The sequence below is a fragment of the Kryptolebias marmoratus genome, linkage group LG24 (assembly GCF_001649575.2).
Source record: "Kryptolebias marmoratus isolate JLee-2015 linkage group LG24, ASM164957v2, whole genome shotgun sequence".
NCBI lineage: Eukaryota > Metazoa > Chordata > Actinopteri > Cyprinodontiformes > Rivulidae > Kryptolebias > Kryptolebias marmoratus.
The window spans coordinates 22,205,465-22,223,543 of NC_051453.1; the positions used below are offsets into that span (position 1 = coordinate 22,205,465).

The 18,079-nt window shown below is 40.4% G+C and overlaps 1 protein-coding gene and 1 long non-coding RNA gene across 2 annotated transcripts; one reads left to right on the plus strand and one right to left on the minus strand.

Moving 5' to 3' along the window:
- Positions 1–3,544: 3,544 nt before the first annotated feature.
- Positions 3,545–8,921, plus strand: gfi1ab (growth factor independent 1A transcription repressor b). The gene is made up of 6 exons (XM_017433723.3): positions 3,545–4,028; positions 4,638–4,823; positions 6,618–6,994; positions 7,725–7,862; positions 7,946–8,111; positions 8,198–8,921. Exons 1-6 carry the CDS (start codon positions 3,917–3,919, stop codon positions 8,374–8,376), a joined length of 1,158 nt encoding a protein of 385 aa, XP_017289212.1. The 5' UTR covers positions 3,545–3,916; the 3' UTR covers positions 8,377–8,921.
- An 8,348-nt stretch (positions 8,922–17,269) lies between these two features.
- LOC112451258 lies at positions 17,270–17,658 on the minus strand. The gene is made up of 2 exons (XR_003040047.1): positions 17,437–17,658; positions 17,270–17,341 (listed from the first exon to the last, which is right to left on the minus strand). It is a non-coding gene; the product is annotated as an uncharacterized LOC112451258 (long non-coding RNA).
- Between the last annotated feature and the right edge of the window lie 421 nt (positions 17,659–18,079).

Genomic DNA, 18,079 nt, shown 5'->3' on the forward strand with positions numbered 1-18,079 from the left:
AAGACCCAGGACACGCTGGAGAGACTATGTTTCTCGGCTGGCCTGGGAACGCCTTGGGATTCCCCCGGAGGAGCTGGCCCAAGTGGCTGGGGAGAGGGAAGTCTGGGTCTCCCTGCTTAGGCTGCTGCCCCTGCAGCCCGACCCCGGATAAGCGGAAGACAATGGATGGATGGATGGCACAATTTCTTAATTGAAGCATTTCATATGTAAACTATATTCCATTGTAAATAAAATATGACCGTGAGATTCACAAAATCATTGCTTTGTTTTTGTTGTTGTTTTGTTTGTTTTTTAATATTACACAACATACAAACTTTCTGTACAACTAATTAACTTTTAGACTCAACATAATTCAAGATGTCTGCCACAGCCAACTGCCCTTAAAAGAAAAAATACACAAACAGTTATAACTAAACTTTGGTGTGGTAGTTGCTGAGATTGATTCCCAACACAATGTTGGCACTGATTAGTTGTGCAAGATCCATGTTTAAAATGTTCCTTTTACCTACTTGGAATCAACTTTGTCTGTTAGCAAAATATCTTGTGAGCCACTGGTTGGATTTTAATAAAACATTCAGGAAATAATCATTGGATGGACATTTGCAACTGATTAACTTTTAGAGCTAACCCCATTCAAGATGATGCAACCAACTCAACTGAGTAAAAATAAAAATGGCTGGCAGTTAAGTCAGTATTACAGATAGTGTGCCAAAACTGACTGTGGTTGTAGCTGAGACTCATTTACATCACACACTCCCAGCTCTACTTATTGCATGAGATCTTTGCTTAAGAATTTAACATTACCTATTGGAGTCAACTTTTGTTTGTCAGTTAGCAAAATATCTCATGAACCACAAGCTGAATTTTAATGAAACTTTCAGGAAATAATTATTGGATGTACATCTAAAACGTATAAACTTGTGGAGACAATCCAACTCAGCATAGCCACCAAAGCTATTTCACCTTAACAAGCACAAAAATAGGTACAACACAGTCAACTTTACGGCTATTGAGCTAAGATTTAATGTGGTAGTAGCTAAGAGTCATCCTCAACACACAGCATTCAGTGAACACTAGGCCTTTCATTTATTAAGTCGTGGCAGCAGATTAAAAAGAGTTCAGCTGCCTGTGAGCACACACATGGTGTTTAATCTCTTCCTCTGAAGATTCTTGCTAAGATTGAGTATTTTCAGGAAGTGATTTCTCGCGGTTTCCAGCTCAGCCTCAACTACTCATTTTTTCATGCAGAAAACCACATTTTAAGAGCAGCTCTTTCCGGGCACCGAGAACTAACCAGGTCGGTATTATTACTAAACGTTTTTGAAGATCCTTTTTTATTTTTATTAGGGTCGGATCTATTGTCGGCATATTAGGAGATTTGTGTTTGTGTGCTGCAGGACGTAGATTTAGGAATACACGCTGTCTGTGAAAGGTTCAAAAACGGCACTTTTAATCATATGAATAATAATGAAGAAAAGGAGACAAACACCCAGCAGGTGCATCGGATTGAAACCCGTGGAAATCTGATTTTTAATTAGTGTAACATCGATCGAAAATAAGGTTTTCAACAAACGTGATGTGATACAAAGAGGAAAAAAAAACTCCCACCGACGTCTTCATGTGGTTTGATAAAACATTTGTGTTTGCGCAGAATAAAAAGAGCGCATTGAAGCAGTGTGGGAGGCATGGATTATTGGGTGGTTTTCACATTCACAGTAACAGAAGAGGGAAAAAGTCTCCTTCTTTATTATATTTATTATTATTATTATTATTATTATTATTATTATTATTATTATTATTATTATTATTATTATTATTATTATTATTATTATTATTATTGGCCCTGCCCCAAAGCGGTGGTCGATTAAATTTTTTTGGACTGCGTGTCTGTCTGTTAGCAAAATGGTTCATGAAGCACTATACGGATTTCACTAAAGCTTGCAGAAATTAATCATTGCATTTTTGTCTGTGATTCACTTTTGGAGTCAGCCCGATTCAAGATACAGCCAAATGCTCCTAAAAAAAACCAACACAAAAATCGCTATAACTAGTAGTTTTACAGATGTTGACCTAAAATTTAGTGTGGTAGTAGCTGAGACTGGTCCGCGTCGCATACTCTGAGCGCTAACAGATCGCGCACGATCCTGTTTAAAAGAAATTGCCATTAACTTTAGGAGTCAGTTGCGTGCGTCTGTTTGCAAAATATCTCATGAACCGCAGAGCGAATTTCAATGAAACCTTCCGGAAATTATCATTAGATGTACATCTACGGCTGATTAAACTTTAGAGTCAACCCGAATCAAGATGGCCGTCACAGCCAACATATTCCCCAAACACAAAAATGGCTGTAATTCCGTCAATTTTACAGATAGTCACCTAAACATTTCTGTGGTAGTAGCTGCAAATCATTCACACAAAACCCCTTCCAAATGCCACTCACTGCACAAGGTCTTTATATAAAACGTTTACATTATCTGTGGGAGTCAGCATTATTTGTTTGTTAGCAAAATATCTAATGAATCAGTGATTGGATTTTCATGAAACTCTCAGTAGGTAATAATTGGATGCACAAGTAAATAACTTTTGGAGTCGATCCAAGCTTAGGTTAAGGTAATAATAATAATAATAATAATAATAATAATAATAATAATAATAATAATAATAATAATAATAATAATAATAGTTATTATTATTTAACCATTCCCTGTCTCGCGCACAGTGACTGCTGGACACAGGCACCAGCTCCCTGCGACCCGGAAAGGAGAAGTGGGTAAAGAAACTGAATGGATGTATTAGTAGTAGTAGTAGTTGTAGTACGNGGGGTTATCTGGTGGAACTGCAGGATGCCAGAGAAACCAAACTGCCGGGTCTCCGCGGGTCCGTCCTGCGGCTCCTCCTGCTGCTTTTATCGGCTCAAAGGTGTCCGGATTCACGGCCAGTTTGGCTCTAATCAGGCCCGAACACGGAGTTGTTTCATTTCCTGTTCACCTATATTCTTTATCAGCTAAAGGTCACGATCACAGCCTGAGGCCAAAACGGCCCGAGACCAAAAACGTGTGAACAGTTGAAAAGGTCTGTCTATTTCTGAACTGCTTTTTAAAAACTATATTAAAAATTAAAACTGTCTAAAAGCCAGAGGCAGTGGGCTACATTTTTTTAACTCACACTAGTTAAAGTGTATTTTTACTTTAAATAACCCAGTTAGAGCCAGGCGTATTGCACCTGGTGCGTCATGACGCACCGACAGGCTTCTGTCACCCACCAGCAGGCCGGCACAAAGAGTGAAGCTGTCAGATTCAAGTGCTGTGTTTGAGACTTAAACAACCCCTGATTAAGCCACATGTTGATAAACTTTAATTACAAACTTTATGATCCAGAAAAACTGATTCTGTTCAGATTTCCCCCGCCTCTTTATTTCGCCACCTCGTGCTATTTTAAACCCAGACACCCCGGGGCGCGCCTCTGCGTTTCCTCTCTCTCCTCCCACCAGGCACTGATAAAAACCTGTGTAGGTCTATCACTTCTAATTGCCACGAGCTCCTCGGTACTCACGAGCTGCAGGGGAGGAGGGCCGCCGGCAGATGGGGCGGATCAAGACTGGAAAAAAAAGAAGTTTGAGTCTGACTCTTACACCCAGTCTTTAGCTGCTGGATTTAAAGGTGTAATAATCGAATAGTCGAATCCTGAAATGGTGGACAGGAAATCTGCCCCGGCTCCTTTCCTCTGACACCTGTCCGGGACACACCTGGCATGCGGGATGGACGCAGCGCGCATGCTCAGTTGGCGAGTTGAAATCTCTTAAAGCGCCTGGGATCCCAGCAGTGGATAGCAACTCTCTGAGCGCGCAGCACCGCTTCTCCTTCTCCTCCTCTGCAGCTGGATTCTTGTTCCTGACCTGTCCACTGTCCTCTCAGACATGCCCCGCTCCTTCCTGGTGAAGAGTAAGAAGGCGCACAGCTACCACCTGCCCCGGAGCCCCGAGGAGGACTACAGCCGGCTGGACTCCATACTCGCGCACATCTGCTCAGGTAAAAAAAAAAAAAAATGAAGAGAGTTTGCTTCATACACGGCGTATGAAAGTGGGAATTTCCTCGAACCAAAAACATATTTAGGAGCACAAAAGTCGGGCTAAAATAGGTAGAGAAAGAAACTCTTTAATACAAAAATGGTCAACTGCATACATACATTTTTGTTCTAATTAATAAAACTAAATTTTAAAAATAGGAACGTGTTCATTGTTTTAAAAAAATTAAAATACTTTTTGTTCTACATCAAAATACAGTAAAATATAGATAAACAGGAAATAGAAATCACCTAAACATAACTTTGAGTTTAGAAGTAAAACCATTTTTTTTACTTTTGTTTTTAGCCGAACTACATCTGGAATATGTTACAGAAACTGCATCACACAAAACAGCATTTTGTTGTTTAGGACCATTATAGAATAGAATAATCTTTTTTTGTCGCTCGATGGGCAGCTTTACAGGAATAATAAATATTCTGTTTAAGAGTTCACCCTTTTTTATAAAACTCTGACGAGAGCGAGCTTTTAAAATGATTTCTTCTCTGCAAACCCACATCATGACTTGAACCACTGGCTGTGGTCTGTGCCCCCTCCCCCCTCTACCACCTTTCAGAAGCAGACCAGCTTCCGGAGGAGGACACGGACGTGTCGGTGGACAGGTACGGACTGTCCCCGGCCTCCCCCCGGGGACACGCTGCGGAGTTCTCCCCCGGATCTCCGCTGAGCTGCGCCGACAGCTGCGCCCGGTCCCCGGACTATGAGGACTTCTGGAGGCCGCCGTCCCCCTCAGCATCCCCAGGTACACACGCACACACACACACACACACTCACCCATTCACAGACAAGCTCATTTCATTGCTAAATGCTCCAATCTCAGTGAATAGTTAGTTAAGCCCCTCCTTGTCCTTTCTTTCTTTCTTTCTTTTATCTAATTCATTTTATTTGTTTTTCCTCCCTTCTTCAGCACTTTCATTTCCATTCATTGTTAAAATATATAAAAAACAGGGAAAGACTTAACCATGACGTGTTTCTGTTTTCCTGTAATTGCTCTGTTTCTGTGAATCTCTGACTTTTAATGCTGTGCTATTTGAATGTTATCGGTTTTTATCATCTTTTTATTTTTATTTTTTTAACTTTCTGTTTTAATCCAAATGAAGGCGTCAAGCACTGAAACACTCTTATTACTGTTCTGTTCAAACTGTGTGTCCTGTAGCTTTTCAAGTTGCTTGGAAAAAAAACATACAAACTATGTCTGATCAGGAATGGGTGCTAAGACTTTTGGCAGCGTTACGTTTCAAACGTAGACAGAATTAGCAACAAAACTACACAAAGGCCATAATGGAGATCAATGGGATTTTGGAAAAAAGGATGAGAAAACCGAGCCCTCTTTGGAGCTCTTACACCTCAGACATTTTTCACAGCAGAAACAAAACATTGTTCAAAGTTTAAAAGGGTCACAGAAGGTTGGATTTTGCATGTTTGAACTGGCATTTGGATGTCTTTTACAGTTTTTATATAGTCACAGTTTAAGTTTTATGATTTTCACAGGTTTAACCACAGAATGTTTGCTGACAAGTGATTAAATTTCAAAATGTTGAAAAAAATATTTTGCAAACAAACTCTTCTTACTCTTAAAACAATCTGGGAACATATCCAAAGTATACGTCAAAACATAAGTAATTTTTGTCTTCTTTTTCACCCATTGTGTCTCTCCCTGCTATGGGACTTCCAGTTTTCTCTTAAGACCGCCCAACATGCAGAGAGGGCTGAGCCAAGCAGCCACACATTTAGATATATTTTAGCCCAAAAATTATCTTCAAAGCTGGAAGTGAAGGGTCCCTTTAAACTTATCATATCTCTGACATAAAACACTGTAGACTCATAAAATGTCACATGTGAGACCATCCGAGTCTTCTCGTGCTCACTGCTCAGTCGCTTTTAAGATCTGAAACAGAGTTTTTGAACAGTATTTTTTTTTTGCTTGAGTCTGATTTTTAGTTTGCATTTCTGTCTGCCTCTCATCAACTTGGCAGTCAGGGAGTGACAGACATAGGTTCCCACGGTGACCATAATGAGCCAATTGCAGCAGTTTTAATATTTCATTTGATCTTGGTTCTCATTACACATCTTATACAGTTTATCTATCTATCTATCTATCTATCTATCTATCTATCTATCTATCTATCTATCTATCTATCTATCTATCTATCTATCTATCTATCTATCTATCTATCTATCTATCTATCTATCTATCTATCTATCTATCTATCTATCTATCTATCTATCTATCTATCTATCTATTTATCTATCTATCTATCTATCTATCTATCTATCTATTTTTCTGCTGGTTTGAATTATAAACAGTCCTTACATCTGCTCCCTTCAACATTTCTCTCAAAATGTTCTAGTTTTTAAACAACTGAAAACCATTTTTCCATTACTGATCTGCATATTTCAGCTAATATTCCACAAAAATCATCACCAGGGAATTCTCTGAATGCATTTCATCACTCCTCATATTAGCACTGGGTGGTCCCCCTGCCGATCTGGCCATGTCACTGGTTTCATTAAACTTTCATCTGTTATTCTCCAGTGGACTCAGAGAAATGCCTGTCTCCGCTGGTGGACGAGAGCCAGCCCTTCACCATTCCTTTCCGGCCGTACTCCTGGAACAGATACCCTGGGCCAGGGCTGACGCCCCTGGGGGAGCAGAACCTCCGACCCGATGTGGAGGTGGAGAGGGGCCCGGCGGAGATGGCTCTGTACGGTAACAGGAGCACCCACCCGACCCTGTTCGCAGAGCGAGCTCTGTTAGAGGAGCCCTTTGGTGACTACAGGAGGCACACTGCCGCTCTGCTGTTTTCAGAGGCCAGCCTGCATGGAAAAGGGCCCAACACGAAGGGCCAGCCCGAGCTGCTGTGTCCCAGCCTCATCCTGAACGGGGCCTACAAGTGTGTCAAGTGTGGGAAGGTGGGTCTCAGAGAGTGCATCTAAAAATGCACATATAAAACTAAAAAATGTCAATTCTTTGATTTCTAAGTGATCTAAGCCCCGCAGGCCAGAGCTTTATTTCACCTGAGAGATGTTAGAATTGATTCACCAAAAATAAGTCTCATTTTACCTAAAGCTTGAGCAGATTTCTGCTCATGGTTAGCTAAGTTTGAGCCTAAGAAAATAGGATTAGAATCTTTCAGTCGTTTTTTTTCTAATTTTGATGTGTAAAAACAAAACAAAAACAATAACAAAACCCCAGAAATGAACAGATCAAACCTGTTCTTATTTAAAAACAGAATTTTAGCAGCTGTATGTTTGGGTTTTTATTAAGGGTTTTTAAATGTTTTTTTTTTTTTTGCTAATTTGGTTAATAATAATAAAATGTATTACTAAGAAATAATAAATGTGAAACTGCTGATAGAGAGCAAGGACGATAAAAATGTCTTTAATATTGTGATCCTTTTAAAAATCAATATGCTTGTTTAAAATTTTAAATAATGTCTTGATTAAAGATAAGCCATATTTCTATTTGAATTATAATACAAACACATTCAGTTATACTTTTTGTGTAAATGGGGCCCTCAGCTGGGAGCTATTAAAGATGTCCACTGCCACTGACCTCTGATCTCTGACCTCTTAGCAGCAGAGATGTAAAAAGATCCCACTAACTACCAGAATGAGACTGATTTCCTCTGCCGGTTTCCAGGTGTTTTCCACCCCGCACGGCCTGGAAGTCCACGTCCGCAGGTCTCACAGCGGCACGCGGCCCTTCGCGTGCGACATCTGCGGCAAAACGTTCGGCCACGCGGTGAGCCTGGAGCAGCACAAGGCCGTGCACTCCCAGGTAGGAGGCCCGAGGCGTTTATATAGCTGTCACAAAGCATTCCTCTTTATTTATATATTCATTTATTTGCTCCTTTTTTACAGGAAAGAAGCTTCGACTGTAAAATCTGCGGGAAGAGCTTCAAGCGTTCCTCCACCCTCTCCACCCACCTGCTCATCCACTCGGACACGCGGCCCTACCCGTGCCAGTACTGCGGCAAGAGGTTCCACCAGAAGTCCGACATGAAGAAGCACACCTTCATTCACACAGGCAAGAGCCCCAGCCCCACACAGCGGCTTTCATCTTTAATCATAACACACAAACAAACAAGCCCCGCTCTTTCTCTCTCCCTCCAGGCGAGAAGCCGCACAAGTGCCAGGTGTGCGGGAAGGCGTTCAGCCAGAGCTCCAACCTGATCACGCACAGCAGAAAGCACACCGGATACAAGCCGTTCGGCTGCGACCTCTGCGGGAAAGGCTTCCAGAGGAAGGTGGACCTGAGGAGACACAGAGAGACGCAGCACGGACTCAAATAGGCGCGCGAGGACACGCTTCTGCTCGAGACAGAGACAAGTCTGACGAGACTGATGTTGACTCCTTTTTTTTTTTGGGGGGGGGGTACTTCGCCCATCTTGGAAAGCTTATTGAAGATGTCCTCCATAAGTGTTTTTTTCCCCTTGTCATTATTTAAGAGTAAAAGCCGACCCAGTCTCCGCAGTGAGAACACTACAGACAGAAGCTGCGGAGTCAGCTCCTTCAGCACGGACACATTAAAGCAGGCTGTAAATAAAGAAAGACGGCTGATAAAAATCTGCGCTCCTCCACGAAATGGAGGAGTTTGTTTTTAGGCAAACATGCAGCTGACAGACTGAACCTGCCTTTCTACGGTCAGGACAGAAAAGGGGTTTGTTTTTGTTGTTGTTGTTTTTAACATTAACAAACCTCATCCGGGTTTTCTCCGATTGAGGTTTGTGGTTCTGCTCGATTTTATTGAGATCAGATGATATGACGGTCAAAACCAAGTTGGAATATTTAATTTATATCGAATATAAAATTAAAATAAAGTCAAATTTACAGCAAACATTCTTGAATTTGTTATCGTGATTAATGTTATTATAGATCACTTTTGGTTGTGGTATTTATGTTGAAGTTCCTTTATGACCCTAACCCCCTAACTTAGCCCCTTTCCAAAAAAAAAAGAAAAACAAAACAAAAAAACAACCAAATAAACTTGATTACTAAGTTTTTAATTTAGTTTTTCATCCGCCACCGAAAGACGAAGGGGGAGGGATAATGGTTTTTTTTTCTCACCCTTGTCTGTCTGTTAGCAAAATATCCCATGAACCACCGCACGGATTTAAATAAAACTGTCGGAAATAATCAGTAGATAAATATCCACAACTGATTACCTTCTGGAGACGACAAGATTCAAGATGGCTGCCACAGCCAATTGACTTTACAAAACACACGACTGAAACAGTCAATTTTGCAGAGACTGAGCTAAAATTGAATGTGTTAGCAGCTGAGACTGATCCACAGCATATAATTTAAGCACTAACATATTGTGCAAGATCTTTGTTTAAATTGTACCCTTAACTTTTGGAGTCACTTCTGTCTGTCTGATAGCAAAATATCTAATGAACTACTGAACAGATTTTAATGAAAAGTTCAGGAAATAATGTAATGATGGACATCTACGGCTTATTAACTTTTGGAGCTCCACAGCCAACCTGACCAATGTTGACAATAACTCAGCCAATTCTACAGATACTGAGATAAAACCTGGTAGTAGCTGCTGAGTCTTTTTTAATAACATATACTTTAAGTGCCACTCATTGCACAAGATATTTGTTTAAAACATTAGCATCAACCATTGGAGTCAACTTGTTTGTCTGTTAGCAAAATATCTCATGAACCACTGGATAGATTTTTATTGAAACCTATAGAAAGTCATTATTAGTTGTAAAATCTAAATCTGATTAAGTTTTGAAACCAAGCAACTTTAAGACTGCCAGGGCAGATGGGGTAAGGGGCAGTGGACGTTTCACCATCTTGCTGCTGTGATTGTGTTTGCCTGGAGGCTCCTGTTTGTTTTGACCACTGCAGCTCTGTGTTTAGACCTTCAACAATCTGAACACATCTAACCGTTAAACAAATACCTTTCACCCTCATCACATGGTTGGAGGGGAAAAAACCCGGCACTGATAGGAAAAGCTTCACATGTAGCAGCTGTGATCCTGCAGTCGCAGCAAAAGTGGATTTGACAAACAATAATGCAGAAAAGAAAAAGAAAAAAGACTCAACGACAGCAAGACTCCCTTTAATCAAGCAGATGACATGGGTTATGTGAGACTGAAACATTAAAAAAAATGATCTGAGTCCAAGAAAATACCAACATTCAACAAGGATTTTAAATAAAAATGCTTCACTTTCTCCACTCGCCATTCCAACATCCAGGCCTGAGAAAAATCCTGAATATTTTAAACCTGCAGATGAGCTGAATGTGGGGTGGGGTGTGTGTGTGTGTGAGTGTGTGTTCAGAGCAGGATTTACTGCGACTGAGTCACACCACTAATTGAAGAGACACAACTAAATTAAAGGCCTAAGCCCTCATGAAGTAATGCATATCGCCCACCACCTTTCATTTAGACTAAGATCATCTAAGGTTGAGAAATGATGGAGTTGGACTTTCAGTGTTTTGGTTAAATACTGTAAATAATGCAAATCTTTGATCCATATCTGTGGAACTGACTGAGTCATAGTCAGTGTTGTGTTGTCTAATGTTGATTAGCTGCAGCAACCATCTTTAATTGAGTTGACTCCAAAAGTTAATCAGTTGCAGATGCACACCCAATGATTACTTCCTGAGACTTTCATTAAAATTCATCCAGTGGTTCATGAGATAGTTTGCTCTAATAAGAGCTGAAACAGAGATGTTGAGTCTGCTCTCAGCGGGAAATTCCAGCTGACGTGGAGCTGAACCTGCCTCTGAGTCTCCCCGAAGCTTCACCTGAGACAGCCGAGCTCTTCTCATAACGTAGCATGTTATCTGTGAATTGTCTCTGGAAAAGACAGAGGACAGATTCCCTTTGAGGGGAACTCAATCTCGGAAAGAAGCAAAACAAACCATGAGGCCGACCAGATTTCTTCAGGTTGATTTTTCTCTAAAGCGTCCCCCCATGGCCCCGGGGCGTATCAAATATGAATAGAATCTGGCCCGATCGATTCCAGAGGGCGAGGAATCAAAACGGTGCAGTCTGAGGCTAAGATCCAGGCCTGCATCTGGGCCCAGAGGTGCAGAACCCACACAGAACCACACATGGAGTGATTCCTCATGACAGAGCCGTGCAATTAGAACGTTCAGGGTCAGGCTTTGAGGGTTTAGATGATCTATTATTGATCCAGAATTAAACATGAATAATAAAAGAGAGATTTTACAGAACCACTTTGCTGTTGGATCTAGAATATATATATATATATATATATATTCCATCTAAGGAAGCGGCACAAATTCTTAAATTGGACTCTAACAAGAATGCCTTTTGTTGGTTTATATATTAAAGCCTTAGATAGTTTTAATTGTCTTTAAAGAACACAAAAAATATGCAAGACACATGAAGTCAGATGACAAAACTGTGAAATAAAGGGTTTGTCAGAATCTGCTGTTTTTCAGGCAGTTTTAAACTCAGATCATCTTATATTGAAAAATGGCAAAGTTGTTGAGTCAAATCTTGAAAATAATGTTATGTACAATCTCATATAATATTAAGAGATGTCACGCTCACAGTACGTGTTGTGAATGTCTCTCATTTACAAGCACCAAATTTTAACTCAATATCTGTAAAACTGATTGAGTTATAGCCATTTGTGTGCTGGTTAACATTATTTAGTTGTGGTGGCCATTTTGAATTGACTCCAAAAGTTAAGTAATTTTAGATGTGCATCCAACAATAAATTTCTGAATGTTTAACTGAAATCTGTCCAGTGCATTATGAGATATTTTGCCAACAGACAAACAGGGTCGTCATAAACAGTTAATGCCAAAGTTTTCAGCAAAGATCCTGCAAATTGAGTAGCCCTCAGAGTATGTTCAGCGACAGACTCTCAGCTACAACCAGACCAAATTTTAGCACAATACATGTAAATATAATAATTTTTTTTTCTAAGGTGAGTTGACTGTGGCAGCAATCTTGACTCCAACAGGTAATCAGTTGTAGACATTCATCCAGTGATTACCTTATAAAATTTTTATTAAAATATCACAGGCAAAAATATAAAGACAAAGAGCAAACAACAAATGTATTTTATGAATTTAAAAGGAAAGCTTAGGATCCTCAGAAAATTGTTCATTCATGGTTGATGATTTTGGTGTTTGTGAGGACAGAGACAGAGAGTAAATGTGATTGTTTCCCCTGAGGGGGAGCAGGCCTGTTGTGTATGTTGTCATAATAACGTGGTATTTACTCAGCAGGTTTCACACAAACCTGACCTGCTGAGCTGCAGAATGACGTGACACGCTGCAAATATGGAGTCTGTGACAGCAAGCTTCAGAGAAAACAGCACTGATTAATGACAGAAAAAGAAAGATGGGCAGATAGAAAAGTGAACTGTTTATTTGGGAAAGTTCCTGCTCACCTGTCCCCCTCCCCTCCCTCTAACCGGTTGGCTGACTGAGCGGAGACAGAGGAGGAGAAGCCGTGGCTCAGACAGGACACAGCTCTTTTGTTGCTCAGGCTTATTCATTATTCACCTGATCTGAAAAAACAGACTGCAAACCAACTGTACAGCTGTCATCAAGCAACATGGAGCAGGCACAAATTATTCATGATGCCACAAAGAAAAGGCAGCAGGAAAGGAGGAAAATAATAACAAGAGACATCAGAGAGGCAGCTGACAGGCTGAACACGAGGGAGGAGAGGACACTATGCAGGGTTTCCTCCTGGCCTCCACACAGCCACTGAACAAGAAACACAAGCTTTTTACAGCTTGATATTTTCAAACCATCACATTCTAGTTAATTGTCTTTTGAAAATATACTTACCGACCAATTCCCAACCCAATTCAAGATGTTTGCCACAGCCAGCTGACCTCTGAAGACACAAAACCAGCTGCAACTCAGTCAGTTTTACAGATACTGAGCTAAAATTCAGTGTGGTAGTAGCTGAGCATGATCCTTGATATGTGTGTGTGTGTGTACAGGGTGTGGACAGTGTTGTTTTCAGTTTGCAAGCCAGTTTATAACAGCATGTCCCAAAGTGTTTATGTGTGTAGCTTAAGCTGTAACGCATCCACACACACCCACCTACACACACACACACACACACACACACACACCTCAAACATCAGAACATGGTGGGAGCTAAATAAGAGAGGACATGTTCCTCTGGCCATTTTGCTTGAAAGCTTTCCATTAGCTGGGCTCTGTTCTGAGGATTATGGGGCTCTGAACAGCATGAGTTCATCCTGGGTGTGTGTGTGTGTGTGTGTGACGGGGTGTTACCGGTCAAGCATGTGGGGGCTGTTTGCAGACAGGAGGGACCTACAGGTTTGATGAAAGGGCAGGAGGGTCCATAAGGCTGTTGGCTCATTTAAAGACATGTTTACTCGGTTCATTTAGCATCACATATCACTACACTATTTGGATGGGAGCTGTCACTCAGGAACAAAAAGGCTGCATTACAGTCACTAAAGGCCCCCCACCCCCCATCCCACTCCCCTATGGGCTGATGGTGTTCAGTGCTCGTACAGAAAGTACCTGTGTTCAATCTTTTGGCTTCTACACGCAGCTTCTGTCTCGCTGGCCTGGTTTTGTCTTTTATCTGAAGCCATGTCTGATAACGCGTGAATCCTGAAGGTTACAGTCTTGATAACTAAAGACTCACTTCACATGAAAAAAAAAGATCTTCAGAACATAGTTGACAAGAACTCGAGCTGAGCAGCCTTTTAGCGAGCAGCTAATATAGTATTCTAGTTCACTCACAAAATGTTGAGAATTTGAGATGAGATGAAGAACAAAACGTGAACATGAGTGTTATATCAAAAAATCTTGAATGCCTCAGTTTTAATGTGACAAAAAAAACTGATTACATTTATGTTGTGTGCCTTGTCTGACTGCCTCATGTAAATGCAACTAAACAAACATTTATCTCTAAACTCAAAGATAATATTATAACATTATCTTATCTCATCCTGTTTTGTCTTTTCTCATCTTATTTTATAAAGGCATGTTAGGGTTTGGAACAGGTGCTTTGTGACATTTAGTCTACTCAAAAGCACATGTAAATTATACTGCAGCTGAAGTGTTGATAAAACTTCACCTGAATGAGAGTTTTGTGTTAAATAAAAACATGTTTGGGTGAATAAAAGTGTTTATTCAAATAATCTGAGTCACACTATGGAACAGGTTTCTTAAATATTGTTAGTGAAAGGTGGGCAATAATGTTTTTGAATGTGCCCTTGTGTGTGTGGATGAGGGGTATGTGTTTGTGCAAAAATGGCTGTAAAATGAATTGATTTTTGCTGATACTGAGTTAAAATTTGGTGTGGTAGTAGCTGAAACTGATCCCCAACGCATGTTTTGAGCGCTAACAGATTGTGCGAGCTCTTTATCTTGTTTTTGATGCCAGTAACTATTTAGACTCAACTCTGTCTGTTAGCAAAATGGCTCATTAATTAATTTTAATGAAACTTTCGGAAATTATCATTGGCTGTTCTTCTACAACTGATTACATTTTGGAGCTAATACAATTTAAGATGGTTGCCACGGGCAACTGACCTTAGAAAACCACAAATGGCTCTTGCTCAGTGAAATGCACAGATACTGATGTGGCCGTAGCTTAGCATCATCCCCAGAAACATACTTCAAGAGCAAAGAAATGCACATTTTTATTTAGAACTTTTCCACAAGATTGCACATAAGGACATTTACAAAATGTGACCAAAATGGCTTTAGTTATGTCATTTCTTAATATAAGATGATCTTAGGTTAAAACTCTGGCATGAAAGGCAGCTGGTTATATGTGGTTATATTATTCAGTAGTGTGAAATGTAAACATATTTTTGAGGCACTAATTATTGTTAGATGTCTGATTTGTAACTAACTGTCATTTTTAGTCAGGTGTGACTCAGTTAATCAGAAGCGTCTCTCTATTTATCCCAGATGAGATTAAGTGAATAGCCGGTTCAAAGTAAAGATAAAGGACTAAGTAAAGGAGGCCAGATCAGATTCAGCTAGAGCTCATTAATGTTTCAGAGGATGCCAGAGGGAGAATAGGAGAGTCACGATGCTGCCAGGATCCATTTCCTTTGACTGTAGCTTTGTTCTTTTGAGTCAATCTAATCAAACACACACTTATTGTTGAGCAGCCTGTCTCTGATGGAGTTACCAGCATCTTGCTGGTATTTGATATAAAGAACCAGAGATGTAGGGTTAATTTGATGCTTTGAATCCATCTCCTTTGATTTTACTGAATGTACATGAAGTTTACAACAGGACAACAAACAATAAAGTCAAACCTATCGGTCTGTAAGCTTTTTCCATTGACGACATTACCTTCATAGGATAAAAATGTCCCTCTGTTCTCCTCCATCTTCTCCAGCCATGGTCCAACGTAGACCTCTGGGGCTACAGAGGTACTTACCATCCATTCCTCCATTTTTGAATCCCCACAATGGAGCTCCTCCTGCTTTGATCCTGCAGCATTCTGACACATGACCACATAGACCCCTGGATGGGCATTAGTGCAGGCTTCAGCAAACCCAACATTTGTGCCTCCCAGCACTGCCACTGCTCAAATCATTCATTAAATCAGAACACAAAAAGTAACTTTACTTGAATGCCTCAGTATAAATATTTTATCATGGCTGAGAATAAATCTTTGCCATTTTGTACAGCTTCCTCTGGATCTTCCTCTCTCTTTGCTGTTCAGACACAGGCACATGCTTGGCTTGGTCATTTGTGAAATGGATCTTATGAATTTTTTAGAAAGATTCATAGCTACAATCATACCCAGTTAAAGAGATTAGTCTTTCACAAAGTTACATCCTGTGCAGACATGCTCACTTGCAAATCTTTTTCCTTTTGCATAGGTAATATACAACCTCAATTCTGAAAAAGTTGGGATGTTGTGTAAAATGTAAAACAAAACTAAATGCAAGTATTTGCAAATCTCATAAACCCATACTTTATTCACAATGGAACATAGTAAACATATGCCAACAAATGTTTAAGCTAATTGTTTATTTCTTTAAAAAAAAATCAGGTAATTTTGAATTTGATGGCAGCAACACATCTCCAAAAAATTGGGACAGAGCCATGTTTCCACTATAAAACATCTCTTCTTTTATCAGCAGTCTGGAAACATCTAAAACCTGAGGACAGCAGCTGCTGGAGGTTATGTTGTCCCATTGTCATCTGATTGAGGATTCTAGCTGTTCAGTCATGGGTTTTATTTGGATACTTTGTTTCATGATGCATCAAATGTTTTCAATTGGTGACAGGCAGGTCAGTTCAGCACCAGACCTTTCTACTATGAGGCCATGCTGTTGTAATGGATGCAGTTTGGCATTGTCTTGCTGAAATTAGCAAAGACCTTCCCTGAAAAAGATGTCATCTGGACAAGAGCATTTGTTCAAAAACCTATTTATACTTTTTTGTACTGATGGTGCCTTGCCCGATGTGTAATCTGCCCATGACATATGCACTAACACACCCCCATACCATCAGTGAGGCAAGCTTTGGAACTGTGCACTGATAGGTCAAATGTTCCAGCTCCTTTTTAGTACAGATGATGTGGTGTCTGTGATTTTCCTAAAAGAATTTCAAGTTTGGATTCATTTGACCACAGAATAATTTAAGTGAGCTTAGGTCCAGAAAAGATGACAGCATTTCTGCATGGTGTTCACCTGACTTCTTTGCATGATAGAGCTTTAACCATCATTTGTGAAAGTGTTCCCGAGTCCATGCAGTGCTGTTCATAACAGAATCAGACCGGTTTTTAAATGCAGTGGCCCTTGATGGCCCAAGAGCACAGGTCTTTAAGTTTTTGCCTTGTTCTTTATTCACAGAAATTCCTCCAGATCTTTTGGCACTATGAATATTATGACAAGTTTTTCGAAAGACTCCTGAACCTCTGCCCATGTTTACTTTGAGAGATTTGGTCTCTCAAAAATGCTCTTTTATTAACCCAGTCCTAACTGTTTACAGTTAACTTAAGTAGTTGAAAAATGCTCCTCCAGTTGCTTCCCGTTTGTACCACTTACTTTTACAGCCTTCTGTTACCTCTGTTCCAACTTTAAGATGTGTTGCCGCCATAAAATTACATTTTCCCCCCCCCCCCCCCAGGAGACCCTTGAGGAGTGGGGACTGAAAGTGACACAAACCAGGATACGTTGGAGGAGCGGAACCAAAAACCAGACACGGAGGCAGACTAAAAAGGTAAGTGATTTTTATTTACAGGCGAGACAGTAGGTAACGAGCAGCCAGGAAAACATCAGGGAGATCTGAAACAGGCGAGGAGGCACAAGGTGACTCTCGGGTATTGAACAGCTTGAAGAGTTTGTGGAATGGGGAAAAAAAAACAGTTTTCTCATCTTACTGTTCCAGGAGCGCAGAGGTGAAGAGGCTGTCCAGGTGAGGAGGAGTCCGGAGGTCCAGTGACAGGTAAGTCCTTTCAGGTAAGAACTGCAGCTTAGTCCGAGGGCGAGAGACCAGATCCAGGGAGTAACACGACCTGAGGCAAGGTAAAGAACACAAGACAAACGTTTACTTGGTGGAGACATTCGTCAACAAAACCAAGGTGCTGTAGATTCTACCCAAAAGGCGCAATGCTCCAGCAAAGATCTGAACCCAAGTAGAGCCTTAAATACAGGTGCTGCTCATTAGGGAAATCAGCCACAGCTGTGGAAGACAGTTGGCGGAACAACCAGTACAGAAACCCAGATCTTCACAGAAAGGTGTCCTCTTAAAATTTTAGAATTAATTTAAGTTTAAAAATTTAAATCTTTTAAATTATTTTTTTCCCCATTGAACTGGATATAATTTTGTGGTACATTGTTGTGTTTTAAAAAGAAGTTTATAAAAAAAACTTTATATTTACTTCCACCTAATTATCAAATGCAGACTAATAAAGTCTGATATGTTCCTTTGTCCTGAAGAATTTTAACCTTTGATAGCATGTGAAAATAAAGCTGTACAGTCTGTAAAATCACAAAAGGATGCAGATCAGATGAGCTGAAAGG

What these genes read in the sequence shown, in the direction of transcription:
- gfi1ab (XM_017433723.3), top strand. Translation starts at nt 3,917, where the DNA reads ATGCCCCGCTCCTTCCTGGTGAAGAGTAAGAAGGCGCACAGCTACCAC. An exon ending in ACTCGCGCACATCTGCTCAG is followed by an intron (nt 4,029 to 4,637) that starts GTAAAAAAAAAA and finishes ACCACCTTTCAG; the next exon opens with AAGCAGACCAGCTTCCGGAG. An exon ending in GTCCCCCTCAGCATCCCCAG is followed by an intron (nt 4,824 to 6,617) that starts GTACACACGCAC and finishes GTTATTCTCCAG; the next exon opens with TGGACTCAGAGAAATGCCTG.